The sequence below is a fragment of the Podarcis melisellensis genome (assembly GCF_964234715.1).
Source record: "Podarcis melisellensis genome assembly, chromosome: 5".
In the NCBI taxonomy this organism is placed as follows: domain Eukaryota; kingdom Metazoa; phylum Chordata; class Lepidosauria; order Squamata; family Lacertidae; genus Podarcis; species Podarcis melisellensis.
This window is the reverse complement of record NC_138537.1, coordinates 70,636,984-70,653,986: the sequence shown is the minus strand read 5'-3', so window position 1 is coordinate 70,653,986 and position 17,003 is coordinate 70,636,984. Positions and strand designations below refer to the sequence as shown.

At 40.7% G+C, this 17,003-nt stretch overlaps 1 protein-coding gene across 1 annotated transcript; it reads right to left on the bottom strand.

Annotated features, from left to right (window-relative positions):
- Nucleotides 1-2,067: 2,067 nt before the first annotated feature.
- Nucleotides 2,068-14,401, bottom strand: TACR2 (tachykinin receptor 2). The gene is made up of 5 exons (XM_081913170.1): nt 13,437-14,401; nt 7,743-7,937; nt 5,089-5,245; nt 3,733-3,929; nt 2,068-2,646 (listed from the first exon to the last, which is right to left on the bottom strand). The coding sequence occupies exons 1-5, from the start codon at nt 13,829-13,831 to the stop codon at nt 2,448-2,450; spliced, it is 1,143 nt and encodes a 380-aa protein (XP_081769296.1). The 5' UTR covers nt 13,832-14,401; the 3' UTR covers nt 2,068-2,447.
- Between the last annotated feature and the right edge of the window lie 2,602 nt (nt 14,402-17,003).

Sequence of the window (17,003 nt, the reverse complement as noted above, 5' to 3'; positions counted from 1 at the left end):
CCCCGGTTATTTACCTTTCCATGGATCCCCACCCCCCTGGTTTGTTAAGATTCTTAGTAACAATGCATTTGCCCTTTGCAAATCAGCCAAGCTTAGCAGATTCAAATCTTTTACCTTTAAAAAAAAAAAAAAAAAGCAAGTAAAATAAGCATGCCAGATTATAACGTGAAGCTTTCTGGTGCAAATTAATTTATGCAAACTTGCCTAATTTGCACAGAAAAAATTCGCCGTCGCACACAGACCACCCACATCACCTTTCAATTCCTATTTGGAATTGCACAAATACAAAATTAGCTAGCTTGTCTTTTAAGTTTGGTTAGCCTGCAGTTAGTTTTCTGAACAGCTGCTGCAGAAGCGACCCACTACCATTTTAGATCTTTTTGTTCTCCGAAGTATGAATTGTTGTTTGTTCAACTAAATACCACCATTGGCCAGAAGAAAAGAGATTTGCAGACTTATTTTTCTTCTCTGCTCCTCAAGATTTGGATTCCCCATGCTAATAAACATTTCAGTATGCATTTTGGTGCACTGTGATCGAATGTTGTGTGGTAACACGAGTCACAAGCAGTAAGCTCAGCTTTATGTGTGCGTGTGTGCGTGTGTGTCTTCCTGAAGATCTGCATGATTCCCTGGATTTGCAATGCTAGAAAGTCTTTTTACATTGCACCACTAGTAGCAGCAGTACTTACTAGTGCAAAGTGAATATTTGTGACAATATTAAACTTTTTTTGACGTGTGTTGGTGTTTGGTGATTCTTTCTGGCAAAGGAATGATTGGTGCTTTGGAGAAGGGTGGGGAAGATCCCTGTGTGTTTTAAAAGCAATGGAAACTGGGAATGTTTAAAATAAAAACTCCTTGATTCAATTCTAGATTCCAGATATTTCCTGAGAAATGTGCGCCTCTAGCAAATGTATCTTTACAAAACAGCACCAGATTTCAGCCTTGGGTTGAACACACTTGCACACCTCTTTGACACAAGAACTGCTACGTGTTGTGTCCTTGAGTTGAATCAGTGCTGGCTGATGGTTAATATTCTAGGACCAGGCTTTACTTCCACCCCACCCCCTTGCAGGTTCACCAGTTATAGCATAATGTATAATCTGATGGTGTTTGTGTAGCTTTTCCCTTCAGCATTGAATAGGTAGAGCACATGTGTTGCATGGAAGAGTTCTAGGTTTCAAAGACTCCACTCAAATCCTGGAGGGCAGCTGTCAGTAATTATATAGACAATGTAGAGCTTAATGGGAGAATGTAGTTTCCTCTGTTCTAAAGGGCAATCCAAGTGATTCTCTAAAAACTGCTACTACTGTTAAAGTATACACTACAGATTTTGGTACAGTGGTACCTTGGTTCTTGAAACGCTTTGGTTCCCAAATGCTGAAAACCTGGAAGTAAGTGTTCCGGTTTTCGATCGTTTTTCAGAAGCAGATCATCCGATGCAGCTGTCAGCTATTGTTTCCAAGGCGCCTGCACCAATCAGAAACTGTGCCTTGGTTTTTGAACATTACAGAAGTCAAGCAGACTTCAGGAGCAGATTGTTTGGTACTTCTTTTTTGCTATTTATTTTGCCTTTTTGTTTTTGAGGCTTTTTCGGTTTATTTGTTTTTGTAACACTGGAACCCAGTTCAGCCGCTGATTGATTGATTGATTGATGGTGTGACTGGGGAAATGGATAAAAGCCCCCCATCCAAACAATATCAGTGCAGGTAAGGGAAAAATAATAATTTTAATTTTTATCATCTACAATACTGTCTTGTTTATTTTATAGTACAGTACATTGATTTTGCTTTCATTTTATGGGTCAATGGTCTCATTAGATAGTAAAATTCATGTTAAATTGCTGTTTTAGGGATTGTTTTTTTAAAGTCTGGAACGGATTAATCCATTTTGTATTTCTATGGAAAAGTGTGTCTTGGTTTTGGAACGGACTTCTGGAACGGATTACATTTGTGAACCCAAGTACCACTGTATTTGAATTTTTAATGCCAGCTGATGGACTGGGGAAAAAAATGCCTTTTTTTCTATTTGTTCTGAAGTATGCAATCTGCTCTGTGTGTGCCACAGTCCATCCTGGACCCCTAAACTAGTCTGCTGCTATCAGGTGCTGTCCCATTGCCAGCATTGAAATAAGATTCAACAGCTAGTCCAGTTGGCTTCTGTACATGGAATAGGGAGGTGAGCCACCTTGTCCTTTGCCTCAGGCAGTAAAATGTCTTGGGTCAGCCCTGTGGCTTTCCATAATAGTATGAGCGTATGGTGTTGAGATTATTTTCAGACACTAAGACATTCAAGCAATAACACTGATGGAGGAATTGATTGGTTGTGTTGCTGGTGTGAAGCACTGCAAAGAATACTCCCAAATCTGTCACAAGCCTCTGTGGTAATATTTTTAATCTGCAATGAAGAAACACGACAAGAAGCCATTAATCAAGCTATTGGCATAACAGTCAAACGACCAAATACATAGTACTTAATGGTACATTGTCCGTATTGGTTGTCTGTGTTCCTGTGCTTGTCAGGTTGTTAGATGCGTGATCTCTCCAGGTCTTCTTTAAAGGCAATCGGGGAGTAAGGTTAAGTCTGTCTCTTTCTGTTGCTTTGATGCAAGGGCAGCACTGGAAAGCTATCTTGAAACCAGAGCGGAACCTGTAAATGGGTGCAAACACAAGCCAAGGGTTACATGGTATAGATGAGGGATGGAGAACCTCCGACTTGAGGGATTCCTTAAGTGTTTTGTCTGGGTGGACTGTGTCTTTGTAGGGTGACACCTCTTTCCTGACAGGGTGGAGGGATAAATCTGTATAGAAAAACCTGACTTGTGTGTGACCGATACCAAAGCATACCGGTAAGTCACATTGGCTGTTCTGTCTACTTTTGCCTCTGACCCAGCAAGCACTAGCATGTGACCCCCCCCCCCAGAATGTAGTCAGAAAAAGCTCCCCATCCCTTGTACAGACTGAGAAGGTAGAAATTCTGCAAAACCCATTATTCATGAGGATCTTGCATCATGTATTCAAGAGTGCAGCCTCGCCCCCAAACTGGTAAGAATCAGTTTAAGAGGAACCTAATGGCCGATTGCTTGACAAAGGCACAAGGTAATCTCCTCATGTACAGCAAATAACTTGGGTTCAGTAAGTGTTTCCAAGGACTATGGTTGGATGAAAGAAGGTGAGGTGCTGAGGTGGCAGAAGGTGGTTGGCTAGAGAATGAATGGTCAAGATGACGTATATTTCCTTATATAGGGTGTGTGCTCTGACAGACGCTTTTGGACTCTGTCCCGTAACACATTATTGAATAAAGTCTGATGAATGAGGAATTTTGTGTGAGCCTCCGTATTGAACCCCCAAAGGAAATTTTCTCTCTAAAGAAAAATGGACTGTTTCCCCGATGGAATACAGAGGCTGTCAAAGGAATGTGATGCACATTTAGAGAAAAGCGCTGTTTTTTTGTGGAATTTGTTAATAATGTGCCTGAGAGTAAGCACCATTGAACTCGGTGGTATTTGCTTCAGAGCGGGAATGTAAATGATTGCATTGTAAATGTTAGAGGTCAAGCTAAATATGATATAAGGATAAGCCCTGAGCGTAGGCCACACTGAGCAAAATGAGCTAATGATCTGAACTGATATAAGACAGCTTCCTAGGTTCCTATATTTATATATGAGCGTTTTTATCCTACACTTCAGTGATACTCCCAAGTTGCTTGCATCCACTTAATGCATGCACTACTCACTTTTGATTAAGGCAGCAATAAATAATTGGACTATACATCGCAGAGCTCATGGCAAGCAAAAATACCGCCAGGTATACTTGTTGAATGTACTTCTGCCTGTAAATGTCTTTCCGGATGTTCCCCAAGACGAAGTAGAGATGATACGGGAACCAGCAGATGGCAAATGTGATCACGACTGCAACCATTGTCCTGACGAACTAGAAAAAGGTAAGAGAAATCTTTGAATGCTTTGTCATTCTTCTGGTCCTATATTTGTGCCTGTGATGTGAAAGAGGCTGCTACCCATTTCTCGTGAAATACAGGCTTAGGGTGGGTACTCAGAAAGTCTGTGATGCATGGCTGTGCAGCAATTTGTGCCTGGAGTTTCTTATGAACCAAACCAAACAATATGATAAATGCATAGTTGTATTAATGACAGTTTCCTCATCCCTGCAATATGTAGTAGTAACTTGTTTATAAAGGCAACTGTGGCTGTGCAGAATGCTGCTGTGATAATGTTGCTGCAAATCCCAGAAACATGCACTTATTAGGATTGGGAAGTGACAGGTGGTGACTATTCAAGTTGAACCCCCTTAGCTAGCAGTATCTTGCCCTACTTGTTTGCTGCCAATGTATATAATGTTGGTTACTGGAACGCAGGTGGCACTGCGGTCTAAACCACTGAGCCTCTTGGGCTTGCTGATCAGAAGGTCAGCTGTTTGAATCCGTGTGACTGTGGTGAGCTTCCATTGCTCTGTCCCAGCTTCTGCCAACCTAGCAGTTTGAAAGCACGCCCCTGCAAGTAGATAAATAGGTACCGCCATGGTGGGAAGGTAAATGGCATTTCTGTGTGCTCTGGCTTTCGTCATGGTGCTCTGTTGCACCAGAAGCGGTTTAGTCATGTTGGCTGCATGACACAGAAAGCTGTCTGGGAATAAACATCAGGTCCCTTGACCTGAAGCGAGATGAGCACTGCGGCCCATAGTCACTTTTGACTGGACTTAACTGTTCAGGGGTCCTTTACCTTTACCTTTTATAATGCTGGTTAGAGGCATCATGCTGTAGTACCTATCCAGGACAGCAGAGGGCATTTGCTGAAACTTAGGTGGTAATTTGAAAAATCGAGACTGTACACATTCCCACAAACTCTGCACCTAATGCGCTCCTACCATTGGTTTGGGAACAGGTATTTGTCATGATCTGTACCTATCCTGTTGTTTTTTAAAGAAATATTGCATACAGAGTCCGAGTCTTAGCCGGAGGTGTGTCTGGTCTGTTGTTCTTGCTGATAACGAAACTATGCAGCAGTGAGATTTACCCCTGGGTTCATGTTACCATTGCGCTATAAGCAGCAATTATTAGCTCATGACAACTAACCTTTTTTTTGGCTGTAATCATATGCTGGTAGCTGACCACATTAGTGTGAACTCCAGGAACAGCATTATTCCACAGAGCCTTTCCTATTGCACTGTATGTGACAAACATCACTAGGAGAGGCAGCAGGTACACCAAAACAATGACTGTAATGTGGTACCTGAAAAAAAGAGAGAAAGAGCTGAGCATGGATAGAGCTTGTTTCCCTTCCTTCAGTCCAAAAAGAACCTCTGTGTATTGGGAAGATCAATAAATGCTTTTCTGCCTGAGTTTCCAAAACTTTCTGGGGCCAGTGGTTTCCAGGGCAAGAGTGGCCAGAGCAGTGAATGTAAATGGTATCTTTGTACACTGGGGTAGTTTCCACACACACACACACACACACACACACTCTATTCTCCATCCAGGCAAGCAACAAGTCATTTTCAGAGTTCAATGTCATGTTCCAATCAGGCAAAAACACTCAAGGAGGATGTGAAGCAAGGCCGGTGAGGGGAAGCTATCAAAACACAATGTACCATTAATGGTCTTTCAAAAGTGATACTCTCAAAATTATAAACTGTTTAGGGTGACCATCTGCCCTACTTTACCAAGTACTTGCATGGGGTTGGACTAGATGACCCTTGGGGTCCCTTCTAACTCTTAAGGTTCTATAATTTCCGCTGTTTTGAAAGTGACCTCTGTCAGAAGGCCTGACCAGATACTTATGAAGGGAGAGTAAAAGCCTTGAAGTTGCCCATCAACAGTTAACATGGGGACAACAGACCGAGCAAACCTACAGATCAACTGGTCACAGTCTTCTCCACTATGACAAAATGATAGTTAATTTATATTTGAATTATAGTGATTGTTTCTAAATTTGCAACCATACGTATAAATTAGCATATCATGTATACAGTGTGAATTTGTGTAAAATTTTGTGTGCCCCCCCACTTTTTTGGTGATGTGACAGTGGCCACAGTAAACCAGTGGCATGAAGACAGCTTGTCAGAAGGCTACTATTTGTAGAAGATGGTTGATGATAAATGTTCAAGGAGTGATGTTAACGCAATGCTTAAATAACCGTGCCTCCTTTCTGGAGGGAGATGAGAATTGTGCCCAAAGCTCCATAAATGTTTGGCCTCTTGAATTCCAGAACCTCATAAACAGAACAAAGGACTCTATGTTTTAGCCTTGAGTGTGGTTTTCCCCGGACTAAAAGGGGAAGAGGTGAGCCAGACAGAGGAAGAGATAAGAACACATGGGGGAAATCCTTCCCTTTGCCACAAATAGCAAGGCTAATCACTGCAAGGCTGATCACTGCAAGGTCTCAAGATACCTCGCCATTTTCCCCTCACTCCTTTTATCTACTGGACCCAAGGCCTGCTTTTTGAGGTCACACCGCTTCCCCCTTCTTTTTGCGTCCACCACATTGCAATGTTTTGACTAAACATTTTTTTCGCTGCCAATAATCAACTGTCAAAATTTCTCTTACAGATTTAATGGGACTTTTACTCTATAGAAGTCTTGCTTTGTATCACAGTGAGGGCATCCCATTCACTGCCAGATTTTGTTTTGATATTTCTCAAACAGGAAGCATGGCAATTGTTCAAAGAGACGTTTCTTGTTGATCCTTGTTTCTGTGTGAATCTCAATTGGGCCATAAGATTACATACTTGTGCCTTTCTCGTCAATTTCTTGCAACAGGGAGAGTGCTGCTGCTGAGGTAAGTTCTTCACTTTTTGTGCTGGGACAAAGGCAACCCACCTGCAACTTTAATTAGAAGCTTGCTCCCTGTGATGCCTTCCGCTAAGCATTTTCTGTTCAATATGATGTTTCATTAGGAATGAATTGCCCCATATTTGTGACACTATGCTATTTTTCAGTTAAAAGAAAAAAGAAATCTTGTAATGAAAGTGAAGAGCAGGAAGGACTAATTAAAGGACAATTACAGTATAGGCTAAAGCAATTAAAGTTGGCAGCTGCGAAGAAGAAGCTTTTAGGTAAAGATACAGTAGCTCTGAATAGCCTCAGGAATATTTTGCTAGAAATTACAAGGAAGCTAATGTTGCAATTGACTTTTAAAGACAAGATGAGAGGGTAACACAGCCATCCCATAGCACTTCAATGCTATGACATTGCCAGAACTGTCCAGCAAAGGCATCTAAACCGATAGATGGGATCCCAGACTAAATTACTAGTATGGAAGGAATACTGGCATCCCTTTTCCCCCAAGGATTTAAAAGTCTTGGGATGGTCCTGCCATTCATTTAACTCGGATAAGTCTGAAGGATTTTTAATTGATATATGAAACCCTGTTTGAATTAAATTTGATCACCTTGGTCTAGAGTTCCTGGTTCCAACCCTCGTTCCCCCATCACAGAATGTCACAGCCTTCTTTCAATTTAGAAAACTGCAACTTCATTGAAATCTGTGCATCAAACACCCTAAATTGGCAGTATCCCTGATTACTGCATGAATATTAACGTGGTCACCTGTTTGCCTCCACTCTCCTCCATCAAGTGTAAAGAAAACATAGTAGTAACATAGATTCTGGCTGAAAACAGATGGTTAAGGCAAGATTTTCAGCAACATCATTCACATTCTTTCTTTCCCCCTTAAATCAAGAGTTCTCAGCTGCCAACATGTATTTTGGGGTTCAGGATTTGGGATGTTCTTACGTGATGAGATGTTTACGATGAACGTCATCTGGCCAGGCGACAACACATTTGGTCATTCCATAGTCAACACGAATTTGTGCATAAAAGAACTGTGGGAAAGCAAGTCCAAAAGCCACCAACCAGATTATTCCTATGACCACTTTGGTGTACCCAGCAGAGAGCTTTTGCCTGAAAGGGTAAACTATAGCCATATACCTGAAAGGGAGAGAGAGAGAATTAGGCCGCAGTTCACCCTGCACAAAATTGCAATTCCTAGCAACCATTTGCAAACAGCAGCACCCATAATTCTTTGAGGGGAAGACTGTGCTCTGTGCTTTGAAGGTATAGTGTGTACACAGCCATATTCACAGTAAACAAGTCAAACATTGTAGAAGAGGCAAAGCATTATCCCACCCACCCTACTCTACTGTGTACATTTATGTGGAAATAAATCTACAGATCCAAAGGACTGTGGGAAATGCTTGGTGTGTACAAATGAGTCTTCTGAGCATTCACTCCCAAGCCAATTCTGAAACTTGGGGAAGTTCTGGAGGGACCTCTAATAAAAAGCTGTGGCGAGGGGAATATAGAGCTCTACTTCAATATTTGCATGCCTCCAAATTTTATAATGGAGTTCTCTAGTTAAAGTATGCATACAAATATGTATAGATTGGTGTAAATAAAGCCAGACTATATAGTGATTTGTATGAGCTTTGTGAGGGGCAATCATTTATTTTTTTAAGAAAAAGTCATGCTGCTCCCACAGGCCTGATTTGTTCACTGAGCAGTGGAAATGTTTTCCCCTCAGCTCTCTCCAACCCTTGCGCCTTCCAGTTTAAATGACATGTTGTGCATTTTATCTCACACCTGTTCTGAACAATCATCTCGGGTTGCTGACTGACACATGACCAGGAAGTCAGCGTGGCTTGCTTGATAAATGTGCTCTGTGATCATAGCACACACGTACTGTAGGACACACAGAAAATGACATTTTCGACAATAATTGATGTTGCATGGCCAGTGTGGCTGAGTTTTTCAAAAATTGGTAGCTTTTTCTAACGCCAAGGATAGGATTTATGATCCCAGGGTTTTGTATACCTAAGTAAATGGCTCTGCTGAGAAGAGTTATTTGTACAATGATTAATTCCTGCCTCCTTGTAGTTTGTTTACTCTGAGATTGCAGGAAGTACAGTAATTCAGGGCAAGTTATTCCATGGAAGTGCCATAGCTATGGATGAATGAATGTCTCAGTTTTGGTTTCTCCAGGTTTCTATTTTTCCCCATTCTTAAATTCATCTCTTCATATTTCCACAGCAATTTGTGATTTAATCTTTTTAATGCCTCATGCAAATTTGTCAGCAACTTTGGTGCAAATTTCTCCTAATATACACCTTTGTCCATGTAGTCTTAACCAATATCTACATTTTTAAAATATACCTCCCCAATATAATGTGTTTTGTATGTTATTTTCACTAACAAACATTTTAAATGCACACTTTCCCCATAATATACCCATTTTTGAACATGCTGGTTAGAGAATAGCATTGCAAAATTCAGTGAAGTGCTACTTTTGAAGTGTTTCAGTTCACGTATTGGTTCAATAATGTTTCTCATTAAAAAGCAAACAAAATAAAATTTCTCCCCCATAGCTTAGTGATAGGGCACCTGCTTTGAATGTTAATAAGAATTTAATTATTTGTACCCCACCCATCTGACTGGATTGCCCCAGCCACTCAGTTGATGGTTCCAGGTTCCAGGTTTAATGCCTGACAACTTCAGACAGTGCAAGGGAAGAGAGCAAGTGCTAGTCAGTACGTATAGACAATAGAACACAAGAGCAGTCCTGCTGGATGAGGCCCCAGGCCCATCTAATCCAGGATCCTGTTCTCACAATGGCCAACCAGAGTTTGGATTTTGGATTTGATATCCCGCCTTTCACTCCCCTTTAGGAGTCTCAAAGCGGCTAACATTCTCCTTTCCCTTCCTCCCCCACAACAAACACTCTGTGAGGTGAGTGGGGCTGAGAGACTTCAAAGAAGTGTGACTGGCCCAAGGTCACCCAGCAGCTGCATGTGGAGGAGCGGGGAAGCAAACCCGGTTCCCCAGATTACGAGACTACCGCTCTTAACCACTACACCACACTGGCTCTCAGATGTCTATGGGAAGCCTGCAAGCAGGGCATGAGTGCAACAGAGCTTTTCCTGGCAATTGGTATTCAGAGACATACTGCCTCCAACAGCTGAGGGAGAACATGGCTGCTGTGGTTAGTAGCCATCGCTTGCCTCCATTTTCCTAACGCTCCTTTGGGGCCATCTAAGCTGGTGACCATCATTACCGTATTTTTTGCACCATAACACTCACTTTTTTCCTCCTAGAAAGTAAGGGGAAATGTCTGTGCGTGTTATGGAGGGAATGCCTACAGGTGGCATGCCTACGGATTTTCCTCCTCTAAAAACTTTGTGTGTGTTATGGTCGGGTGCGTGTTATAGAGCGAAAAATACGGTACATTTATGTACTTTCTTCTTTCTGTCCCACTATCGTACTGGGTCAGTAGTGTGTGAGATAGACCAACAATCTGATTTGGTACAATGCAGCTTCCTATGTTCCGAATACAACTTGTGCAACAGTACTTGTTCTGTTCAATTGATATATTGTCTTGTCGCTTTTTAACTTTTGCACCTTTGAGTGAATCAAAACCCAAACAAAAAATATTCGCTTCCAATTACTTACTGCCAAGTTACGACAGCCTCTTTGCTTGGAAGATCTGTCCGGAGCTTTTGCAGAATGTATAAAATTAATTTTAGGGGTGCCAACTTTTTCTGGCATGGCTCCTGTGTCTTAAAAGCCACATGACAAGCAGAAGTTTAGTAGGCAAAGCTTCCCCACATCTTAGCCGTGTGGGAAGATAACTTCATCCATTTGTCACACATGGCGCAGGAAAATCTGGCACCCCTAATCCAAACAGCAAGAAATGATGGCTTGTTTTTGTAAACTTTTCCTAGGAAGATAAATGCAGCCTACCTGTTTTCCTGAGAAATCTTTGATGACTAGCAGTAGTGTGAAGGGAAGAAAAACAGAAGAGGCAGCCCCCCAGGCAGGAAAAGGTGGCAGTCCAAAAAGGCTGAGCCGAGGCTGGTGTAAGTTTCTGAAAGGGAGCATTCTGGGGCATGGTGGGGGCAGGACTAGGAGGGTGGGCCTTAGGCTGGATCCTATGTAGATTCAGCCTAGTTATGTGACTTGGCAAGCCAGCACAGAACACTGTTTTAAAGACTTGTTTTTCCTCTGCCAGACTTAGGCAGGGCAGCAGCATCTGCCTAGCTGCTGAATGGGATTTGGATCAGGTGTAACTTCATGCCAGCTTTATTTCCACTGGCTTTCTTTACACCAGCTTCTTGCACTTAGGGTAGCTCCCTAAAGAGTGGTGCAGTTATGGTTATGGCACAAACCTTGTGCTTTATAAAAATGGAAGTTCAACTTTTCCTACGTAACTAATAAAAATAAAAAAGGCATTAGTTTTATAAGTTCTTCCCCAAGAATCCCAAAGTGGGAGATGTTGAGAAAATAAACTGATCTGGAGGACTGTTTTTTAAAATAAATTTGTGGTAAGCTCCAGATTACACAATGTATCTGTTACCAGCAGCCCTTGACTTCGAGCCGGAAAAAGCTACTTCTATTAAAGTCATTAATCTTTCCCAGAAACTGATTTATTTCTGTTTTCAATGCTATGCCTGGCTGATTCCACATTTGATATTTGCTTATTCCTCACTCACCTCTGCCTCCTGAAAGGAAATGTCTGCACAGTTCTCTTTTCTTCCTGTTTGGGTTTTTCTTTCTGTGGCTGACAGTGCAGCCCTATTAATATATACCCACTCTGAAGTAAGCCCCAGTTGAGTTTAGTGGGACTTACGCTACTCCCAAGTAAGTCTATATAGGCTGGGAGCCTCATATTGCTCCTCCCCTCCATTTCTTTCCACTTGTGCAAATCCAAGGGTTCACCAAAGCACACAGAGACCTCCTTATACAGTGGTACCTCGGGTTAAGAACTTAATTTGTTCTGGAGGTCTGTTCTTAACCTGAAACTATTCTTAACCTGAGGTACCACTTTAGCTAATGGGGCCTCCTGCTGCCGCCACGCTGCTGCTGCACAATTTCTGTTCTCATCCTGAAGCAAAGTTCTTAACCCGAGGTACTATTTCTGGGTTAGCGGAGTCTGTAACCTGAAGCGTCTGTAACCCAAGGTACCACTATATGCCATATTGACAATATGACAATTGTATCACACCCTTGGACTTTATTGTTAATGGGAATATAGGAACCACACAGACACTGAACATAATGGGGAAATACAATGTTTTACATCTGGTTAAAACTTGGGAGTTTGTGAATTATAAATTAATTTGAACGCAGGAGCTACACTGACATAATTTTGAATTATTTGTATTTTATTATTAAATAAATATTTGATGACTAGTATATTGGGTGTTTCCCAGAGGTGACTTTTGTTCTGTTGACTCTAAGTGAAAGAAGTTTCTGAACTGGCAGGATCTTGCTAACTTGTCCTTTTTTTGACAAGAGGAAACGGAACCTAATTTGCATTGTCCTCCTCAGAAATAAGGCATTCAGATATTTCCTGTATTGTAGGTTATGAGTCACTGTCTGTAAATGATGTGTGAACAAGGACTCGGTGTAACACTAAACAAAAACAGATAAATAAGAAGATCAAGTACAGTACTGGTATATTTGTAAGTCTTCCTGGAGACTAAAAAAACCCCCTAGGGAACAGAATGGGACTTTCAGAAAATGATCAAGATAGTAGAAGCTATGTAGCAGCCCACTGAAACTTCTGTAATATCGCCTTTTTGATTTGGTAGTGATAAACAATTTCCATAAAGTTTAAATTACCATAATAGGAATGGACGGCCTTTTTGTGTCCTGTGGAGTGCTTCCCTGCTGAATTATAAGAGTCAGCCAGACTCTGCTCTGGTTGAAAACCACATTTAACCTTTGACTTAGGGATCTGCTTTTACTCTGTTATATAAACTCTTTGATAGCATGAAGGGGTGGTACCTGGGTCTACTGGGTACCAAACTGTGCAGATTTCAGCAGCTTCAGAGTGTACCCCTTGGTGTAGGCATCTTAAAGGAACCAGATGGAGCTGTTTGGGAGCTGGTGGTATGCATATGAGCAAGGAAAGGGAAGTGTTTTACCAGTGAACCCTTTAAATATTACATCTTTCAGTGCAAAATAATAATTCAGGATCAGAATATAATGTCTCCTTTGTTCATTATCCCATGTTCCAAATGCAAGTTCCAAGTCATAATACGGCAACTTGATTCTGGCTTATTTAGAAGTGCTGTGTGTGTGTGTGTGTGTGTGTGTGTGTGTGTGTGTGTTCGTTCCCAGGTATAGGACTGTTCCCCTTGACTACAATCTTAAACATACTTACTAGAGAGTAAGGATGCAATTCTATGCACGCTTACTTGGGAGTAAGCCACCGTGAACACAAAGGGGCCTACTTTTGAGTAAACATGCATAGAATTGTGCTGTAGAACTCAGTGAGATCTACTTTTAAGTAAATATGCCTAGATTTGTAAAAATTCAGCTGCTTTTCCAGTTTGGTTAGTATAACTTCTTTCAACCCAGCTTTTACAAGTTAACCCTTTAAAAACAAATAAAATAGGATAACAAAATTTAGTTCAACTTCAAAACTCTTACCTCTCAGCAGCAAGAGCAGTCATAGAATAAATGCTCACAAACATTGCCGTAACAGGAATAAAGTTAAGAAACCGACAGAATCCCTCACCAAAAAACCAGACGTTGTGGCTGGCATAAATAAAATTGAACACTGTGTTCAAGGCAGTCATTAGCAGGTCAGAAAAAGCCAAGTTAACAATAAAATAGTTGGTAACAGTCCTCATCCGTTGGTGAGACAAGATAATCCAAATGACAGTGCTATTGCCCACAACCGATACAATGACTATGAATAAATAGGTGATAGCCCAAAGTGCTATTTGCCAGCCAGGCTGAGAAAACGCGGTCTGGTTGACATGGTCTATGGAAATATCATCCACTGAAATGTTGCTTATGTTTGAGGAGGAAATTGTCTTCATAACTTTCTTCAGCTCACTGTCGAAAACTGTGAAATGGGATTACTTTCTTACAGCAGTCCTAGCATTGTTGCTGTGAACTCCCAGTTTGGAGATCTTCAGAACATGACACACTGACTTTGATGTGCATCCCACATTCAGTTTAGAGATCTTCCATGCACCACACAATGGTTTTCCACAGGAAGCGATTACAGCTCTTCTATGCTCATATCCACCACAAATCCATTTGAATATCTGCTGGTGTTAATGACCAACAGAAATATGCAGAAGATCTGTGATAAGAAGAATCTTCTGAAGAATCGAAGTGTCAGGTTATGGTAACACTATTAAAATGTGTTGTATTTTTAAAAAAGAAGAGATCAAAAGATATCACAGCATGGAGTTGCTGGACTTTAATTCTCCCTTCCTTTGTAACACTGAAACATTTTGGAAGCAGTCAAACAGGCAAAAAAAAAAAATCTACAGGCTTAACGAGAATTGAAAATAGGCGGAGAGGCTAGAATATACAATAGCTAACGAAATCCAATTTCGTGACGCTGGAGTTCCACCCCTTGCCCCACGTTTTTGTAGTAATCTTCATAGCTCTGTTCCTCTCAGGTTTAAAGCGAAGAGCGTCAGAGATTTTACCCTATTAGGGCCAATACATTTATCCTTTGCATATCCACAACTCATGTTTAATTTGGTGAGAGTTTCACTAAGAACTTGGCCTGCAGTGTGCCATAAATATTATTAGGAGGGTTTGCGAGAACAGTTCCAAAGCAACTATACAGAAGACAGTAAAAATGCATTCAGGATTGTGAAATCCATCTCCTCCTGACTGCTGTGAGAGCTTCACAGAAGCTTACACATTGGACTGTGAACAGTGGCTGGGAGCTCAACTGCTGTGAACCATATTCTGTTCAGAGATAGTCATTTTCATCCTATGAAAAGATCCCGATCTCAAGAACAGCCTTCCTGAGAAGGCTCTGTGAAGCACAAGGGAATGTCACAAGAAGGAAATACTGTCCCCCCCCACCCATGTAAGCATAAGGGCTTTCTGCCTATGCCCAGGAGTTGTTTGCTTGGATCCCATACATTATTATATCCTAATAAAATGGTATTTTATTGATGCAGTGAGTTGCCTTCAAAGTGTTTTAAAATATGCCTAACTTATCTATGACTACTATTTATTCTTATTACTAGGCCTGTATAGTCTAAAACAGTTTCCTGAGATGTGCCTATTCGTTTTTTTCAAACTTTTAAGTAATTGCATCACACAGATAACCATCTCTTTTACTGTGTATTTAAATCTTCAGTGGAAATTCTGAGATTATCCCATTGCTCTGAGACTACCCTTAAAATGTAGTTAGATTTCCACTATATTTAAACTGGATTATTCAAGTCTGTTGAGAAATTTCTGCAGAACAGTAGCTTATCCCATTTTTTAAAAAAGCAACACAGGGAAAACCTCCGGTAATGAAATAGCTAGCATGCCATAGGTGTATAAGCACTATTTTAAGAATGTTTTGTTCAGTTATTAATCTAAGCGCTGACTAGTGTGCACCATTGCCAGAAGACTACATCTAATGTAACCTGTAGCACAATACTTTGTTTTAAACCAAACAGTGTCCAGCCTTGAGTCAACATTGTTTCACCCCAACTTCCCCAGCTGCTTATTCATATCAGTACTTTTCCATATATCAGTTCACCTGTGCAAGTGTACCTATAAAAATTCCTGGCCTGCAAACATTTTACTAGCACATGAAGAAGTTATGTAGCCTTAGTTTCTATGCTGGCCACAGAAGAAAGGAAAGTTCTTCTTCAACCAGTATGGAAATGTAGGCTACTACTAAGCCATGTAGGCTAGCATCAACCAACCAACCAGAACAGTCAATTGCCTTCTACCAAGGGGTCTCGCGTAGGTACAGAATAGTTTGTTCTAATAGTCTGTTCATAGCTGCATGGAATTCCTGGTGGCCTATGGCGACCAGGCAAATGGTTAAATACAAGGCTGGATTTGATTCAAGTTCTGCTCTCATGTTTCTTATCATCAAATACTTTCTGCTAGAGACACTTGAACATCTCTCTAGACGCTACTTAAAGAAAAAGGGCCACTCTGTATACTGTAGAACAGAGGCAATTTAGTTAGTGCTCTCTGCAAAATCTCCTGTCTGCCAAATGTGCAATTCTTAACAGGGACATTATATACCGTTACCCTAGGATGAGGTGAAAAAAGTACCGGACTATTTGAGATGTCCCAGCCTTATTGAAGATGCGCTTTAAACCTTGGATAGCTTCCAAAACACATTTAAATTGAAGAGGTTTAAGAGAGCATCAACTCAGAACTGACTTGTGTAAACAAGTCCTTAACGGATAAACCATTTTAAGAATGCAATATTTAAATGTTAATGCCTGGAATATTCATGTGGAAAATAATCATGTAAGCCATCTTTTTAATGTATCCTCACATATTCCTGCATATTGCATTAAAATTCCAGCACATGAAAAAGGAGAAGGCTGAAACTATTGGACATTGTCTATGTGGACAAGGACAGTATTTCATTAGACCCAACATTACCAGTGACCAGTCAATTTAATGTTATACTCACTGTACTTTATTTAAATTATTGTTTTGTATAAAACAACCATATAGCATTTCCAAGAGTACCCTGACAAGCTGAATATGTGCAATTACATTCTTTCTGTGTTAGTTTCACAATGGGAGTTTGATTCTCTAGAAGATGAATAAATATTTACACCGAGTATATATATGAAAGAGATCTGTTCCATTTTACTGTTAGATCCTTATAAGGGGATATACTTCTCTCTGGCTAGCAGAAAGGTTCTGTTCTGTTCCAAAAGGAAAACATGCTGAAAGGTCACTTGTAGAAAGCCCAATAGACTTCCAGGGAAATCACTATGACTTTACACAGTGGAAAACACAGCATAATTTAGCTAGTGATCTTAACAGTTTTAAGATATTCTTCATAAGAGAGATATAACGAAGAGCAAAATCTATTTTTTTTATTAGAAAACACAGGGCTTTATCAAAGACAAAGTGTAAGATTACACTGAATGCTTGTTGCAGAAAGCAAGAAAACCTGAAAAACCATTGAAATGTTTTCATATCAGACACTTTCAGATTTCACAGCTTCTATAATGCAAATCATTTCTCCTCAATTCCTTCATTCATTCG